The sequence below is a fragment of the Carettochelys insculpta genome, chromosome 10 (genome assembly GCF_033958435.1).
Source record: "Carettochelys insculpta isolate YL-2023 chromosome 10, ASM3395843v1, whole genome shotgun sequence".
Lineage (NCBI taxonomy): Eukaryota > Metazoa > Chordata > Testudines > Carettochelyidae > Carettochelys > Carettochelys insculpta.
The window spans coordinates 21888096-21903502 of record NC_134146.1 but is presented as its reverse complement, the minus strand read 5'-3'; the positions used below and the strand labels follow the sequence as shown (position 1 = coordinate 21903502).

At 42.4% G+C, this 15407-nt stretch overlaps 1 protein-coding gene across 3 annotated transcripts in view; it reads left to right on the top strand.

The window, feature by feature from the left end:
* XRN1 (5'-3' exoribonuclease 1) overlaps positions 1-15407 on the top strand; it is a 73533-nt gene that overhangs the window by 34031 nt on the left and 24095 nt on the right. For 2 of the 3 annotated variants that reach the window (XM_075004144.1, XM_075004143.1), the window contains exons 24-29: positions 1579-1694; positions 3015-3161; positions 5675-5764; positions 6545-6680; positions 11786-11842; positions 12498-12630. In XM_075004144.1, the coding sequence (XP_074860245.1) occupies positions 1579-1694; positions 3015-3161; positions 5675-5764; positions 6545-6680; positions 11786-11842; positions 12498-12630 (679 nt within the window). Of the gene's footprint in view, positions 1-1578; positions 1695-3014; positions 3162-5674; positions 5765-6544; positions 6681-11785; positions 11843-12497; positions 12631-12837; positions 12896-15407 lie in introns of those variants that run through there. The other variant, XM_075004145.1, reaches the window with a different exon arrangement.

The following is a 15407-nucleotide window of genomic DNA, read 5'->3' as shown; positions in this document are numbered from 1 at the left end:
ATGGTTCACTTTGGTCAGTTTCACGGCAATATGATCTTTACAGTTGCTCAGTTTCATGAATTCAGATGTTTACATCTGAAATTCCACAGTGTTGTAACCATGGGGGGGCCCTAATACAAAAGGGGATCATGGGGGTTCCCAAAGCTGGTACAGTAGGGCTGCCATACTCTTTTTTGTGTTGCCTTCAGAGCCCAGCAGCAGAGTTTCTTGCAGCTGGATTAGGCTCCCAGAGGTGGAGGTAAATCTAATTTCACCACCCCAGTTGGGATCTCCTGACTGCTAGTCAGGTCCAGGAGTGGATTAATACCTGGTCCCATGGGTCCATTGCCCACAGGGCTTGGGCACTCTGAAAAATAGGTTTCCCAGCCCTGGCGGAAGCCATGGAATGGAAGCGGGTACTGCAGGGGCAGAAGCCCCATTTGTGGACAGAAGCCGGGGGAGGGTGGGGGTCAGAAGCCCTGCACCCAAGCATCATGAGACCCAGTTGGAGCCATGGAAGAGGGGAGCCGGGGAAGGAACAGCCCCAAGCCTGGACAGGAGCCAAAGGGAGGGGAGGAAGCCTGGAGCTCACGCAGCATCTGTTGGGAGTCGGGGGGAGGGGAGAGGGAGAGAGTGAAAGTCCCAAGTCCTGGTTGGAGTGATGGAGGTGGGACAGCCCTGAGCCTGGCACAAGACACAAGGGGTGGAAGCCCTGATTCATGACTAGAGCTGTAGGGGGTGACAGTCCTTAGCCTAGGTCCTGGAGCCCAGGCAGCAGTCAGGGGGGTAGGGGAAGGTGTGAGATGTTCTTTCTTGGTTTAGCTCAGTGTTTTTTGGAACTCGTTCAGCTCAGGGACTGTATTGTTTTATATTATTCAATATTTATATCACCAAAAGGTCCCAATCTGTATCATTACCTTGTTCTGCTAAGTTTGTGGGGGTTTTCAGGCTTCATTGCACTGCAATCCCCTTTGGATAACAAAAAATATTACACAACCCAAGGAGAGAGGACTGAAGCCTGAACCTGCCTAAGGTCCACCACCCCATGAGCAGGAGACTAAGCCCAAGCCCCAACCTCACCTCGTTGAACTATGAGGCCAAAGCCCAATGGCTTCAGCCCCAGGCAGGGACCCTGTAACCTGAGCTTCTGACCTGGACAGTGAGATTCAGGCTTCAGCCCTGGGCCCCAAGAAGCCTAAACCAGTCCTGCCTACCCCATTAAAATGGGATTGCTACTCACTTTGGGATCCTGACTCGCTGTTTGAGAACCATTGTGCTAGATGCTTTACCAACATAGTCCCTACCCCAAAGAACTTTGTAAGTTGCTCTGGGCCTGGCATGGGATGGGGAAAGGGGACATGTTCATTGTTTGGCTTCTCTCTGGATCCTCTGACTGACGGAGGGGGTCTTCTGCAGCATTCTGGGAATTGGTTTGGTTTTCTTCCCTCTACTCCCAATTCTCAGTCTAAGAATAGCAGAGAAATACGTTGGGTTGGAAGGTAATTTTTAAAGGGAAAAAATGGGTTTTAAAAAATAATTATAGTAATTTATTGCCTCTGTCTTGACCTAGTATATAGTAATATATTTTTATTTTTAAAGAAATATTCTGTGAAGTACAATCCTGGGTACGTTTTAGCCAGTCGTCTTGGAGTGAGTGGATATCTTGTCTCCAGGTTTACAGGAAGCATATTTATTGGAAGAGGATCCAGGAGAAAGTATGTTTGACTGTAATTAATTTCTTTGTAATCAAAACACTGTTAAGTTTGTAAAATTGTAGATTATATATTTGCTATTTTTTTTCTAGTAGCAATCCTGATATTAGCAACTTCTAGTGAATGAGAATGTTTTGCCAGGAAACTGTCCCATCTGTTAACATCAGCTTTGCTTGTAGTAGGATACTGGCACTAGCATGTTGTTTGTTAGCAACTTTTTTTTTTTTAAGAAAAGCCCCACCTTAAGGCAGGCTTTCAAGACCACACCCAGGGAAGGAAGTACTGAGATGTGCTGAGTACTCAGCTCAGATAAGTTTATGAGGCTGTGTCCAAGAATGGAAAAGCTGGAGCATGCTTTCCTCACACCAGCACTGAAAACCTGTGCTAGTTCTGTCTAGGGTTACGCTCCACTATCATGATGCCCTTCCTGCTTCAATCAGAAGAGAAAGAGGTAGGCTGGGAACTAGTACATTTGAGATTGTAATTTTAAAATTTCAAGAAAGCAAGTTACAAAAATAACCCTGAACAAGGTCCTTTAGTATTGAAGGCTTTTCTATCAAGTGAGTTTTGGATGAGAACTTTTCTGTAAATCACCTGTAAACATATTTCACTATCATAACCAACCTTCCAAAGCAAGGGGATCCCAAGAAGGCCAAAGGTCAAAGACCTTTATCATTTTTTGATTGGCTAGAAGGATTACTGTTGACCAGCCCTAGATACCTGAGCTACTTCAGCCCAGGGAAAATGTCTCTAAAGTGCATGCAACCGTTGGTAACTTTGAGGAGAACATGAGAGCAGAACTAGGACTCTATTGATATCCCCTCTTGTAGTACAGAGCACTAACTCCCTGCTACAAAGATGACAGTCTTTGTTTGTAATTTGTATATTTATTGAATAACAGTTACAAGTATGTTTCAGAAGGGTAGCCATGTTAGTCTGTAGCTTCAAAATAACAAGCAATCCTATAACACCTTAGAGACTAACTATTTTATGAAGTTGTCAGCTTTTATGGGTAAAACCTACTTCTTCAGATGAATGGAGTCAGTTATGCAATTGCATAACACTTAAGACTTTTAGATTGCTATCTTTTTCACATTGTATGTTATCCTAAAACTCAAAACACCTGTCATGTATTGCAGCCCACAGGATGATTATACCCAGTTTTATATAGCACACTTCATCAGCAGTTCTCAAAGTGCTTTAGAAAGTAGGCCAGGGTCAGGAGTAGATAAAGATGTTATCAGAAGTAACTTTTCTGAGACTCAAGTTAGACAGTCATTTTTCTGTTCCAAAACCTAATTTTTTTGCATCTTTATTTTGCAGCCCACATGGAGACCACAAGGCAAATGTGGGCTTGAATTTGAAGTTTAATAAGAAAAATGAAGAAGTCCCTGGCTATACTAAGAAGGTTAGAAATGAATGGATGTATTCTTCTGCAGTAGAGCAGCTTCTTGCTGAGTATTTAGAAAGGTAAGAATTGAATATACTTTTGTATGTGTCTGAAATTATTGTACTGAAATTGTCAGTGGGTTTTATTCATTGTGCAAATTTTTATTATTGATGACTCTGGGGCTGGAGGGAGGGTAACTGAAATCCTGGTTTAATGAGAGATAAGTGCATCAAATGAAGATTGTGAGATAATTTTGGCTTTTAGACTTAAAACAGACTATAATTTAGCACAAAATAGCAAAGGAACATTGTCAAGCTATGCCAAAAGGAGAGAAGATGTTTGATATAGGTTTAATCAGGCTGCAACTTTTATTATTAGATGTCTGGGGCTACCTGGCAGATAACATGTATAGTGCAAATTCCCCTGCCCTTTTTTCACCCATAATTAATCCTGGGGCTGGGGGGGAGTCCCTCCCTAGTTTCCCACCCATATCCCTCCAGGAGATCCACTGTTGACACCTTACAGTTCCCAGGGTCTTTAACCAACTCCCTCCCTTTCCATCAGGGTCCCTCTAGCAAATGTATTGCCAGGGCCTTGCCAAGCACTATCCTTGTAGAATAGTATAGTAAGCTATAATGTTGGGGGGTTGTTGTCGTAATGCCATGCTAATCATAGAAGTCTCCAACTACCCCAAGCTCACTCGGTTACTGAGCACCTCTTCTTAAATACTTTCCCCAACCCAAGTATTAGTTACTGTATGTCTTCCTGTATGGAGTATCTACCCTGAACATCCACTATGCACTTGGGCTGTGTCTCAACTGCCTGAGGTCTTTATTAGTTTTCGTATTCTGTGATTTTATGCAGAGCAGTGACATTTCCCAACTCCAGCTGGGCTCCCAGAAGCGGGGCTCCCTGCGCTGGGGCTGCCCAGAGTGGGCTGACAGTGGGGCTCCCTATCACCAGCAGGGTGCTGCTGCACTCTGCACAGCTGGAGCTCTATGGTCCAGGTGGCTTCTGATCCAGCAACTTCCATTGTCCTGGTGGAGGGCAGCCTGGTGGGAGCTGGCTCAGCAAATGCACCTGAGCCCTGGGCCTGTGCCCTCCCTCACTCCTGCCCCACCCCTGCAGAGTCTATGGGGTGAGTGTGTCTTGTGTCCACCTCCCTCCTCCCCACATAAACAGATGGGTGTGTCTTGCATCTGCTCTCCCCCCTCCCCCAGCGTGGACAGGTGGGGTTGTGTCAGGGAAGTCTCATGTCCTCCCTCCACAGATGGACAGAGGGTGAGCAGCCTGAAGGGGCTGGGACATGTCACATTCCCCTTCCAGATGAGGGATGTTGTTGGATCAGAGAATCCAGGATAACAGAGGTTCAGTCTATATTAAAATCCAAGACATTTTTAGATATTTAAAATACCTGTCCAGCTGGAGATTTGAGGACAGAAATGGTAAGGTTCTGCACAGCGGCAGCAGGACCCTGAATATATTAGCCGGCGGGGAAGGCTTCCCCATGGAGGCAGCAAGGCCCTGATTATTTTAGCTGTTGGGGGAGACTTTCCCATGGCAGTAGCAAACCCCCCCAGTATCTTAACCACAGTGCTAATAGCAAAGACAGACATTTTCAGGCTCTTAAACATGAGCCCACAGCCAAAGGCTTGCTGCTCCTGCTTAGAAATTCACAGTCTTCCTGTTACCAGAAAGCAGCAGACAGAGCGGAGCAGTGAGGGGCATTGTGGGTTACATACAGGATACCTTTGGAGGCTAATAAATTTCAATTTTAAGATGTGGCGCTTCCACACTGGCCTTTAATCAAATTTCTGAATTCAAACTTGACACTATACCCGTCAGGTAACTGTGATTTTGTAATTTTGGTATTAGTGCACCCTAAATCAACCTAATGGTATTTACAGTGAAGATACGTGGTAATATTGAGTGGACTGCCTTAAATTCGAATTTATTTCACAGTGTAGACGTAGCCTTCATCATTGTCTAGCCCCTTAGTTATTGCGAGAGGCTGACTACAGTTACGTTTGAAAAAAAACCTGTATAAATGGGGGAAAAAAAAAAGTAGACATCTTAGATATGATAAGCTATCATGGGTGTCTTTTGGGACATCCCAATCTATCCATGTTGCCCTCCAGTAACTTGTTGTTAGAATCCCTCAGCAACAGGCTGCATCTGTAACTAATGTTTACTTTTTGGGGAGGGGGATGGAGCATGTGGGATCTTCTAACTTTATTTTATTTCTTTATTTAAATACTCCCATATCATAGAGATCCAGCCTTTTAGCCAAAGGGGCAGGAGACAGGCCCTTGTGGAACCCACCAGTACTACTTCTGAGATTGCATGATGGGGTTGGGCATATGTAGAGAAAGGGGCGTCTCGTATTATTTCAAATGTGTTCTAAGTTCCAGCAGTAAATAATTTTGGACACAACTCTCATTTTATGTCTTTTGTGAGCCTATTACGTGATCTGTTTGGCCAATAAAATTCTATACATTTATAAAAAACTACTATCCCATGGACTGCAGATTTTTTTGTTTGTATTAAGCACTTGTTTTTGTGATGTATGCGAAACTGTACTCCTTTTTATTAGGTTTCCCGAACTGTTTAGTTATATAGCCAAAAACAGTCAAGAAGATATATTCTATGAAGACGATATTTGGCCTGGGGAGGATGAGAATGGGTGAGCAATGTTTTTGCATTTTTATTAAACAATATTGCGTATGATTAGTTCCGGATATTGACCTCTGTATATTGAAAAACTTCTGAAGTTGCAAAGCAAAGAAAGATGCAATTATTTCAGTATTTTTGAAATCATCCAGTCCAAATACTAAGCTTGAAAGTTTGTTGTAATAAAAATGTGCAGAAATTCGTCAAGTACTGAAATATCTACAGTAAAGGAAACTGCCTAACTTAAAGATTGGTAAACAGGAAAATGGTGGCACGAGGGATGTGACAGTCCTGAGTGGCTACCAATGTGTCATGATGGCCATTCGAAATAACTGAAACCTGGTTTTTTTCCTTCAGAAGCAGAGTCATTAAAGGATGAGTTTGGCCATTATAAGAATATAATACAGCTAGAACCAGCTGTTTATCACACCTATACCTCATATTTGCAGTTTCATTCTCAATCATTTTAATTTTTGCTTTCAAAATAGTCGTCATTAGGTGTTTTTAATCATGTTTTTTTTTAAATACAGCTTTTCAGTCTGGAAGGTAGACTTGCAAGAGTTTGCATTTTAGTCTTTGGTTTTGAAGCCTCATTCTATCACACATTAATTTTTTGTCACTATACTAAATTCTCAGAGCACATAGCAGTGTTTGTTAATAAAGTGTCCAGTTATAAGATGTGCCTTTCTAGTGACATCATAAATCCAGAAATTGGTTGTAGCTCAAATAATATGTAAACCCTCAGCTATTATGATCAATATGGTTTTATTTATTTATTTATTTTTATATATAGTGCTGAGAGAGTTCAAGAAATTGTTGTCTGGCTAAAGTCGCATCCTGTCAGTGCTTTATCTCGCTCATCTTGTGACTTACAAATTCTGGATGCAGCTATTGTAGAGAAAATTGAAGAAGAAATAGATAAGTGCAAGGTACAGAATTTTTATAGATTTGACTAATCATGGACCAAAAAGCAGTTGTTTATTTTGTTCAAGTACTTTATTCAGATTACAGGAAATGTTTTTTTCAGTAGCATGGGAAGTAATAGACTATAAGAAGAAACTAAAGGTAATAAATTGCATCATAAGTTGTCATAGCAATTCAGAAAACATCAGCAGTCTCCCTTCCCTTGGCTCTTTTCTCTCTGGCTGGTTAAGCCAGATCTACTCAGATCTCCTGACTGTGAATGATTTTGTTCAAAAAGACCCTAGACTCCTCACAATCCCTTCTAAACACAAACCCAATCTTCCCTTCCATTTCCCAAATAGTTTCTTTTCCATCTATAGACAAGTAAGAGGCAGTCTGCTCCAGCCTTTCAGATCAGATCCATTTAAGTAAAAACAGAACATGAAACAAACAGGCAAAGGTGTATTAAGTGTTAAACGGGCTATTAAGTCCCACTATGGCCAGGTCTACACTAGGAGATAAAGTCGAATTTAAGGGTCTAAGGTCAGTTTTCTAAACCATCAGTCTACACCACAGTACTCAATATGTCGATTTTAAGTGGCTCTTAGTTTGACTTTTGTAATACTGAATTCCCAGGAGTAACTCCAGAAGTTGATTTTTTTTTCACTGTCTACCTGTGCAAGTGCAGACGGCAACGTTATTAAAATTGATTTTATTAGACTCTGAAAATGTCCCACAGTACCCCTCGGTATTTCCTTTCTGGTCATCGCTTCACCTCCGCTGCTCTCCAGGTGAGTGGGAAGTAGGTGACAGAAACCAGTGATCATCAGCCTGGGCATTTTGATTTGATTTCCTTTCCTGTCTGGCCAGCGTGGTGAGCAGAAGTCTTGAGCACACCTCTTCAGTACACCTGATAGTCATGAGTTCCCAGGGTTACAAAGGAGACCTAGCATGGAGCCATCAGAAGATCACGGACCTCATCACAGTATGGGGTGAAGAAGCTATCTTCCTTCAGCTCAAAGTCAGCAAAAGAAATGCTGATATTTATGTTAAGCTATCACAAGGCATGAATCTGAAAGGGTACACCAGGGATGCTCAGCAGTGCTGCGTTAAAATCAAGGAGCTGAGGCAAAACTACCAACAGTGCAAAAAAGCACATGGTTGGTCTGGAACCTCTCTCCAGAAATACCAATATTATGATTAACTTCATGGTATTCCAGGGACAGACGCAACGTCTTCCCCAAGACGACTCATTGACTCCTTAATTAACAGTGCTGCTTGGCAAGATCATGAGGCACAATTTGATTTGCTGAACAAGGAAGAGCGTGTACGACAGCAAGGCCCAGTCCAGTACAGAAGCATGTCCTGCAAGCCAGGATCTGTTTCTTGACTTGGAGTCCATCCCGTTTTCTCAGGAGGAGGCTTTGAAGACAAACTGGGATGCTGGAGAGGGCACTTCTGGTGAGTGTGATTTTTTTTTTTCCCCCTAATGATACTAGTATATTGCAATCATTTGGGGGAGGGTCTATGCCCGTTGCCCTTAAATCAGCTTGTTAATATTTCTGTTGATGAAGTGCTGATCATGTCTGAACATCTTGCTGAAGGTCTTAGACTTTTGGATTCTCCTTATGAGATTTTTGGGGAGACCAGACTTGTTCCTGCTTCCACGCTAAGCCACCTTACCACGCTAAGCCACCAGTAAGTAATCTGGTGTCATGGCCCCACAAAATATTCTTGCAAATTTTCCAACGTTGCTCATTCTGTCTGGGTAAAATCTTTCCTTATCCCTTTTTTTATTCTGAGGAGGTTGATATCTCATTTGGCAACCTAGAACGCGTGGGAAGTTTTGTGAGCCCTAATGATTTTTTTGCCGTGAACCACCCAGTGCAGAGGAAAACTCATGCAGCCTGACTGGCTTTTAGATCATGGCACAGCAGGCTACCTCCCTTGCCCCCTCACTCCTAGGCCACACTGGCAGGTGATTGAATACACAGCAAAATTTCTTCCCATGAACCAAAGATAACTTACAATTGTGTTGAAGGTAAACATCAGCTGCAGAAGAACTTACATCGTTCTGCTTGGAATCATGTATTCTTCAGCCTTAAGAGTCCATAGAGTGGTTTTGCAGTTTCAGTATGCTCTTCCATAGAGACAGATAGCCATTCATTCTGCCAGTATACTCATTGTTTTGAGTAAAGATAAAAATGTTGCTAATGACAATGCCCATAATATTTCTGCCTTTTATTTTTTTTTTTTTTTTTTCAGGAAGTGACCTTGCAAACAGAAGCAGAGGCCCAGTCCCCCAAAATGAGATTGCCGTAAATGCAAAGGAGGAAGAAGTCACAGCAAGAAATGATGGAGAATTATTTTAAAGTGGCAGCAAAGGAAAACATTGAGCTGAGAGTGGAGGGAAAACATAGTGGACAATCAAGTAAAAATGAATGCTTTAGTCCCACCAATAATGACAAGGCAGACTGAGAAATTCGTGAAAAATCAAAATCCATGAACTCTGCACTCCCTGTCCAAAATATGCCCCATTACATGTCACTCTATCCATACCCATTTCCTGTGTCCTCCAGGCACTCCAGGCACTTCCCTTATATGCCACCCTTGCCACATCATTCTCCTCTCCTGCTTGGAGCCCTGTATCCCCTGGCCGCTCCAGGCCCCCACATTTCAGACATCCCTCCACACCCATCAGTCCCCTCCCCTGCTTGGGTCTTTGCATCTTCCATACAATCTATGCCCGCCTTCCCTGCGCTTCCATACCTCCTCTCTCTGCACATTCTGCCCCCTCCTCTTGTCGGGGACCTGGAACGAGGTGGAGGGGGTCACGGATATCCCTGTACTCTACCCCCAAGTAATCACCCACTGGCAGGCGGCTAACATCCACATGAGCTTATTATCCCTTTGTTTTCCCTATACCCACCACTCTGCCATTAGGGCTCCCTAAATAAAAGCATTGTAGGTTGGAGAAAGAAAGTTTTGTTGATTAGTTTTAGGGTTCAGTGTGGTGGTGAGGGTTGTCATGTGGTTGGAAGGGGTTTCATAAAAGGGCAAGGGTGTGTGGGGGATGCTATTTAACACCCTTCATGCTCATTCATAGACTTGGTTTTCAAGGCATCCCTGATTTTCATGGCCTCTCTTTGTGCTTTCCTGTTTGCCCTTTTGTTTTGATTAATTTCTGGCCAGGATCTCTGCCTCTTACCCCCTGTCTGGTGTGAAATACTCAGCTTCACAAATGTTGTGAAGACTACAGCAGGCCCCAATGACAAGGGTAGTGTTTTCTTTACTGAGGCCTAAGTGGGTCAGAAGGCACCTCAACCTGGCTTTTAAACAGCCAAAGGCACGTTCTACCACCATTCTGCATGTTCTCAGCCTGTAGTTGAGGAGCTCCTTACCAGGGTTCAGGATTTCTACACATGGCTTCATGAGCCAAGGGAAGAAGGGGTAAGCAGGGTCACCAAGAATCACTATGGGCATTTCCACACCCCCAATGGTAATTTTTTGGTCTCGAAAAAAAGTTCCGCTCTAGAACCTGGTAAACAGACAAGAATTCCTAAAGGTTTGTGCGTCGTGCATCCTTCCTGACTACTCCAGCTTGATGTTGGTGAAATGACCTTTGTAATCCACCAATGCTTGCAACACCAGAGAGAAGTACCCCTTTGGTTAATGTACTCTGAGGCCTGGTGGTCCAGTGTCAGGATGGAGTGTGTATTCCATTAATGGCCCCACTGCAGTTAGGGACCGCCATGGCAGGAAATCCATCCACTATGTCCTTCACATTCCTCTGAATCACTGTCTTTCACAGGAGAAGATTATTGATCACCTTGGCTACCTGGATGACAACAGACCCCACTGTAGATATGCTCACTCCAAATTAATTTCCCACTGACTGGTAGCGCTCTGACTTTGCAAACTTCTACGGAGTGATTGTCACACATTTCTAACCTGTCAAAGCAGGTCTCATTCTGGTATTGCTATGCTTCAGGGCAGGAGACAGCACTTCACAAAGTTTCATGAAAGTGGCCTACTGCATGCGGAAGTTTTGCGGACACTGCTGATTGTCCCATGACCGCAAAATGATGCGCTCCAATCTGTCTGAGCTGGTTTCATAGGTCCAGAACCTGCGCTCCACTCTGTGCAGTGACTCCAGTGCTGCCAACAACTCCACTGTGCTATTCTCCAGATCTTCGTGTCCATTAGTATCCCCAGCATCAATGCACTGATAGTTCATGGGCATTACATGCAGAATATACTGCATTGCAGTGTGGGAAGTTATCACAAAACACTGCACTAAACGCTGAAGCATCTCAGGATCCATGTTGTTCTTTGTATGCCAGGCGGCAGTCAATGTAAAAGCAGCGCAAAAATTCCCTTGTCTGTTTCTTTTCAGCAGGAAGTGAGGGAAATGCACGCAGGGATGATGACATCAGAAACCCTGAACCACTTGCGGCGACATTTTTGCCCACAAAACACTGGCACAGAATCCCAAATGCAATCGGTCTGCAGGAACGGTGGGATAGGTATCCACAATGCACTGCTTCCACAGTCAAATTTAGGCAACCTGGTGGGGGACACTGTTGGTTTTCTGAGCGGATGTGGACACTCAAATTCGACTTTATAAAATCTAGTGTTAAAAAGTCAACTTCAATAAATCTGACTTTATTCCCAAGTGTAGACATACCCTATGTGTAGCAAATCCCCATGAGACAAGTGGTTGATATTCTTCCAGACTGTATGGAAGGCTCCAGAAGCAAAAGTGAAATTATTTTGGGTTTGTTTGAGGACTGGTTAAATAATTTAACACAGTGTAGAAAGACTAAGGTGACTTCTTAGATCCAGTTATTTTACAGTATTTTTAAATACACCATTTTGGTATGATTTAAAGTCTTCAAAGCTGTCTTCTCCTTTACAAATACCAGAAGAACGTCTGCAGTGCATTTTCATGAAGCAGAAGCATATGTATATATTCAAAAGTCCTACTGTATTCTAAACCTTGTTCTGCTTGCTTGCTCAACACCTCCAAAATCTGTTAGCATTTCATATCTAAGGCATTGCAAATCAGTGGCATAATTTTTCAGATTTCTTACGCATTAGTTTTAAAAATCCCTTTTTTCCTTTCCTCTAGCAAAGAAAGAGTAACAAGAAGGTGCGAGTGACGGTGAAGCCTCATTTGCTGTATAGAGTAAGTCATCTGAGGGCTGTTAATTATCTGTACAAACTTCATGAACATTCAAAAATATTGTAGAGCACTTCAGTTAGTTGGGAGAGGATTAATTGTCTTCTAGGAAATCAGCTTAATTGTGTGCTTAACTATGCTGCATAAATGGGACAAAAATCAGTTATTGACTCTTGTACTTTAATAGCATAGCCCTTTTGTCATCTTCTGTCTGTTTGCTGATTCTACAGCTTTCATTCCCTCCATAATTTAATACACGCATAAAAAATAGTGAGTGCTTCATAAATGCTGCTCTTTGTCTGTTTTGCTATTTTCATGGCACCAACGTGCTCTGGGTTGCTTTGCAGGCTATCTCACAGATGCCCTTGGTGGTGGTACAGGTTAATATAAACATTATTTCTGATTGTGCTTTCCCTCAATGCCATGGGACCATTCTGTAACATAAGTAGCACTACTAGCATTCCTAGTTAGCAATATTATTAATAAAAAGGCCATTTTCTGGTGATTGAGAACAATTAAAATTGCTTTCCCAGAGTTTTAAAAGCAGTGTATTCTATTTTATAATCATTTTAACTGTAAGTTTTAAATACGTGATTCATTTATTAACATCAGAATAACTTGCATTTTACTAGAATTAAGATAGTCTTTTGATTAATCTCAGCCTTTAGAACAACAGAATGGAGTTGTTCCAGACAGAGATGCAGAATATCGACTGTTTGACCGTGTTGTCAATGTGAGGGAGAACTTTTCTGTTCCAGTTGGTCTTCGAGGTACCATCATAGGACTTAAAGGAGGTAATATTTTCCTCACAATAAGGGCAATTGGTTAGCTACAAAGTTGGCATGGGAACAAACTGCTCTGAACTTCTATTATTTTTCACTTAATTGTGTATGGTATTAATAAAGGTTCATACTGGAGATGAGGCAAAATTAAAAATAGAAATTTGGTTTATAATATACCATGTGGTCGTCCCACTTACTGTGCCATCTGTGGGTTCTCAGGCTCAGTGTAACGGCAAGTGCAGAAGTTTTTTCGGCTCTATTGCTTCAAAATGTGGAGAAAGGAGGGTGAGGATTGGAAAGTGGCCATTGGATTCAGGGTTTAAAGTCTCTGCCCTAACCCCCAAGAAGAGAGTTCATGTTTGTGGGGATCCTAAAGCTTGTTGCAGTGGGAGGTAAGGAAGAAGCTACTCTAGGATTATATGAGATATGATAGTATTGGATTCAGGATCTGAATATTGTCATCTTCCCTCATTAGCGCAGGATCAGTTTTTTGATAACTTTCATGTGATCAGAGAATTAGCATTGTTTGGCTTAAATGTTTATATGCTGTCATTTGAGCAGGATGTTGGCATGCTCTCAAATCAATGAGAGGTATGCTTTTCGGGGTTTCTTTGTTTTTGTTTTTTCTCCTTGGGAGCGGGGAGCCTTAACAGGGTGGTTTCTCCATTTTTCTGAAGCACGAGAAAGTTGTCTCTACTAAAATTTGATCCTCTACCCAAAGAAGGCTAAAGATTATTAGGAACTGAGATGAATATTTTGTTGAATCAGGCCTAATGTAAAGTTTTGTGGATGAATAAGGATAAAATTAGAGAACAGATAAAATCCATTTGGAAACTTTTTTTTTTTTTGCCTGTGATAGAGTGGGGAATTTACAGTGTTAGTTGTGAATAACATAGCACTATTTGTGTGCATAGTGCTTTATAAATTCCTAATGGCCATGGAGAGTTCTTCATGTGTGTATTATAATCTAAAATAAGTAAACAAATCTTCTGTTTTGTTTAGGAATCCAGTCTTGCAGTTGAATAGCTTGAATGGGTGGGAGGGATTAGAGAAGTAGTAACAGGTTTGTCAAGCCTTTCCCTGATGTATATTGTCCCTCGTTGTAATGAATGAAGAGGAAGCCTGACAGAATTTCCTTATACTCCAAAGTTCCTAACAAAGTGATAGAAAACTTCAATTTAAAAAAGATTTTGAATTTCTAGACAAGAGACTTTCTAGAAGCGTGAGAGAGTGTAGATCTATTTAAAACTTCTCCAGTTAAGCAGCACATCCACCTTAAAAACTCCTACAGGTTGAACCACTCTAGTCCAGCACACTCTCAATTGGCAATAGTCGTAATCCAGCATGATTTTATTTAGTTGGAAAACCACTTATAGATCCATCCAGGTTTCCCGTGATCCCATATAATGTGTTTACAGCCACAAGTCCTGTCTGTTAGTATTTTGTGCTGTTATTGATCTGTAATTTACCTCTACGTGATTTCTAAGATCCCAGTAAGCAGTGGAAATATCAGCAATGCTGCTAGACAATATTGAACTCCCTTAAACTAGGGCATATTTTCTGAACCTGTACAAATGGTCTAGGCTTCTCTTCAGTCACTCTCTTGCTGTGTCATTTGTACCCATTCCTCCTCTGATTCAGGATCTCTAGAAACCAGTGTTTTTCAAACTTTCATTTTCAGACCCCTAAAATTTTTTTCATGGCTCCTTAGGACATATAAACTGTCCGTGGACCCCCATGTTGAAAACCACTTCTATAAATCATTAGCACCTCTTTTGAGGCACCTTGGTAAAAGAACCTACCTACTCAAGCAGTGACTACATGAAAGAAGTTTGAGAAACAGCAGCCAAGATTATTCCTCTAGTCTGGTGTTTTAATAGTCTCTTTCATCAAAGCTCTGTCTAACAGGATTTCAGAGAAGCCACACATTTAAAAAAATACCGATTTTCATTCTTTAGATAAATTAGAGAACGGTAAATTTATTAATTTTTATGGAAGTGATATCCTCTGCTGTGAACCAGTTTCAAAACTGTTAGCCTATGGTTGCCTGGATATAAGGATCTTGCTTTTCAAATAATTTGATATTGATAAAACTTTTGTGCGACTGCCCACAGAATGTACAGAGAACGAACTACACATTCTGTGCTAAAAAATGAGTAACAAAAATAAAATCAAATAGGCGCAATGTGTAGGATTAGCTATCAAGAGGAAAGGTTGTGTTCTCTTTTGATCATTAAATACCCAAATGGAAAGTACAGCTGTGTGTTCCGAAAATAGCAGACTCTTAAGCCGTTTCTACATATGGCACTTTTTGCAGAAGATCTCTTCCAGAAGATCTTCTGGAAGAGTGCATCTACACATCAAACAGGACCTTGAAAGAGCCACCCATTTTTCTGGAAGAGTGCATCTACACATGAACTGTCATTCTCCGGAAGAACAGGGCAGGAAACCACATGGACGGGGTCGCATAGCCAGGGATCACTTCCGGGGCTGCCAGCCACATGGCCCCTTAAACGGCCCCACCCAAACAGCCCCTCCCTGCAAACGCTGCCAAGGCCACCCACGTCTCAGCAAACCAGACCCAGGCCCCATCCAGCTCCTGCCAACCAGCAGGCATGGACCCCCAGCAGCTGCAGGACAGCAGGCTTGCCCTCACCCACACACTAACCATACTCCTGGCCAGCCTCCTGTGGGGACAGAGGCCCAGGCCTGTGGGTCTGGACCCACACCACCAGCACGGGCTGGTGGGACAGGGTCGTCACGGGGGAGTAGGACAATGACCACTGGCT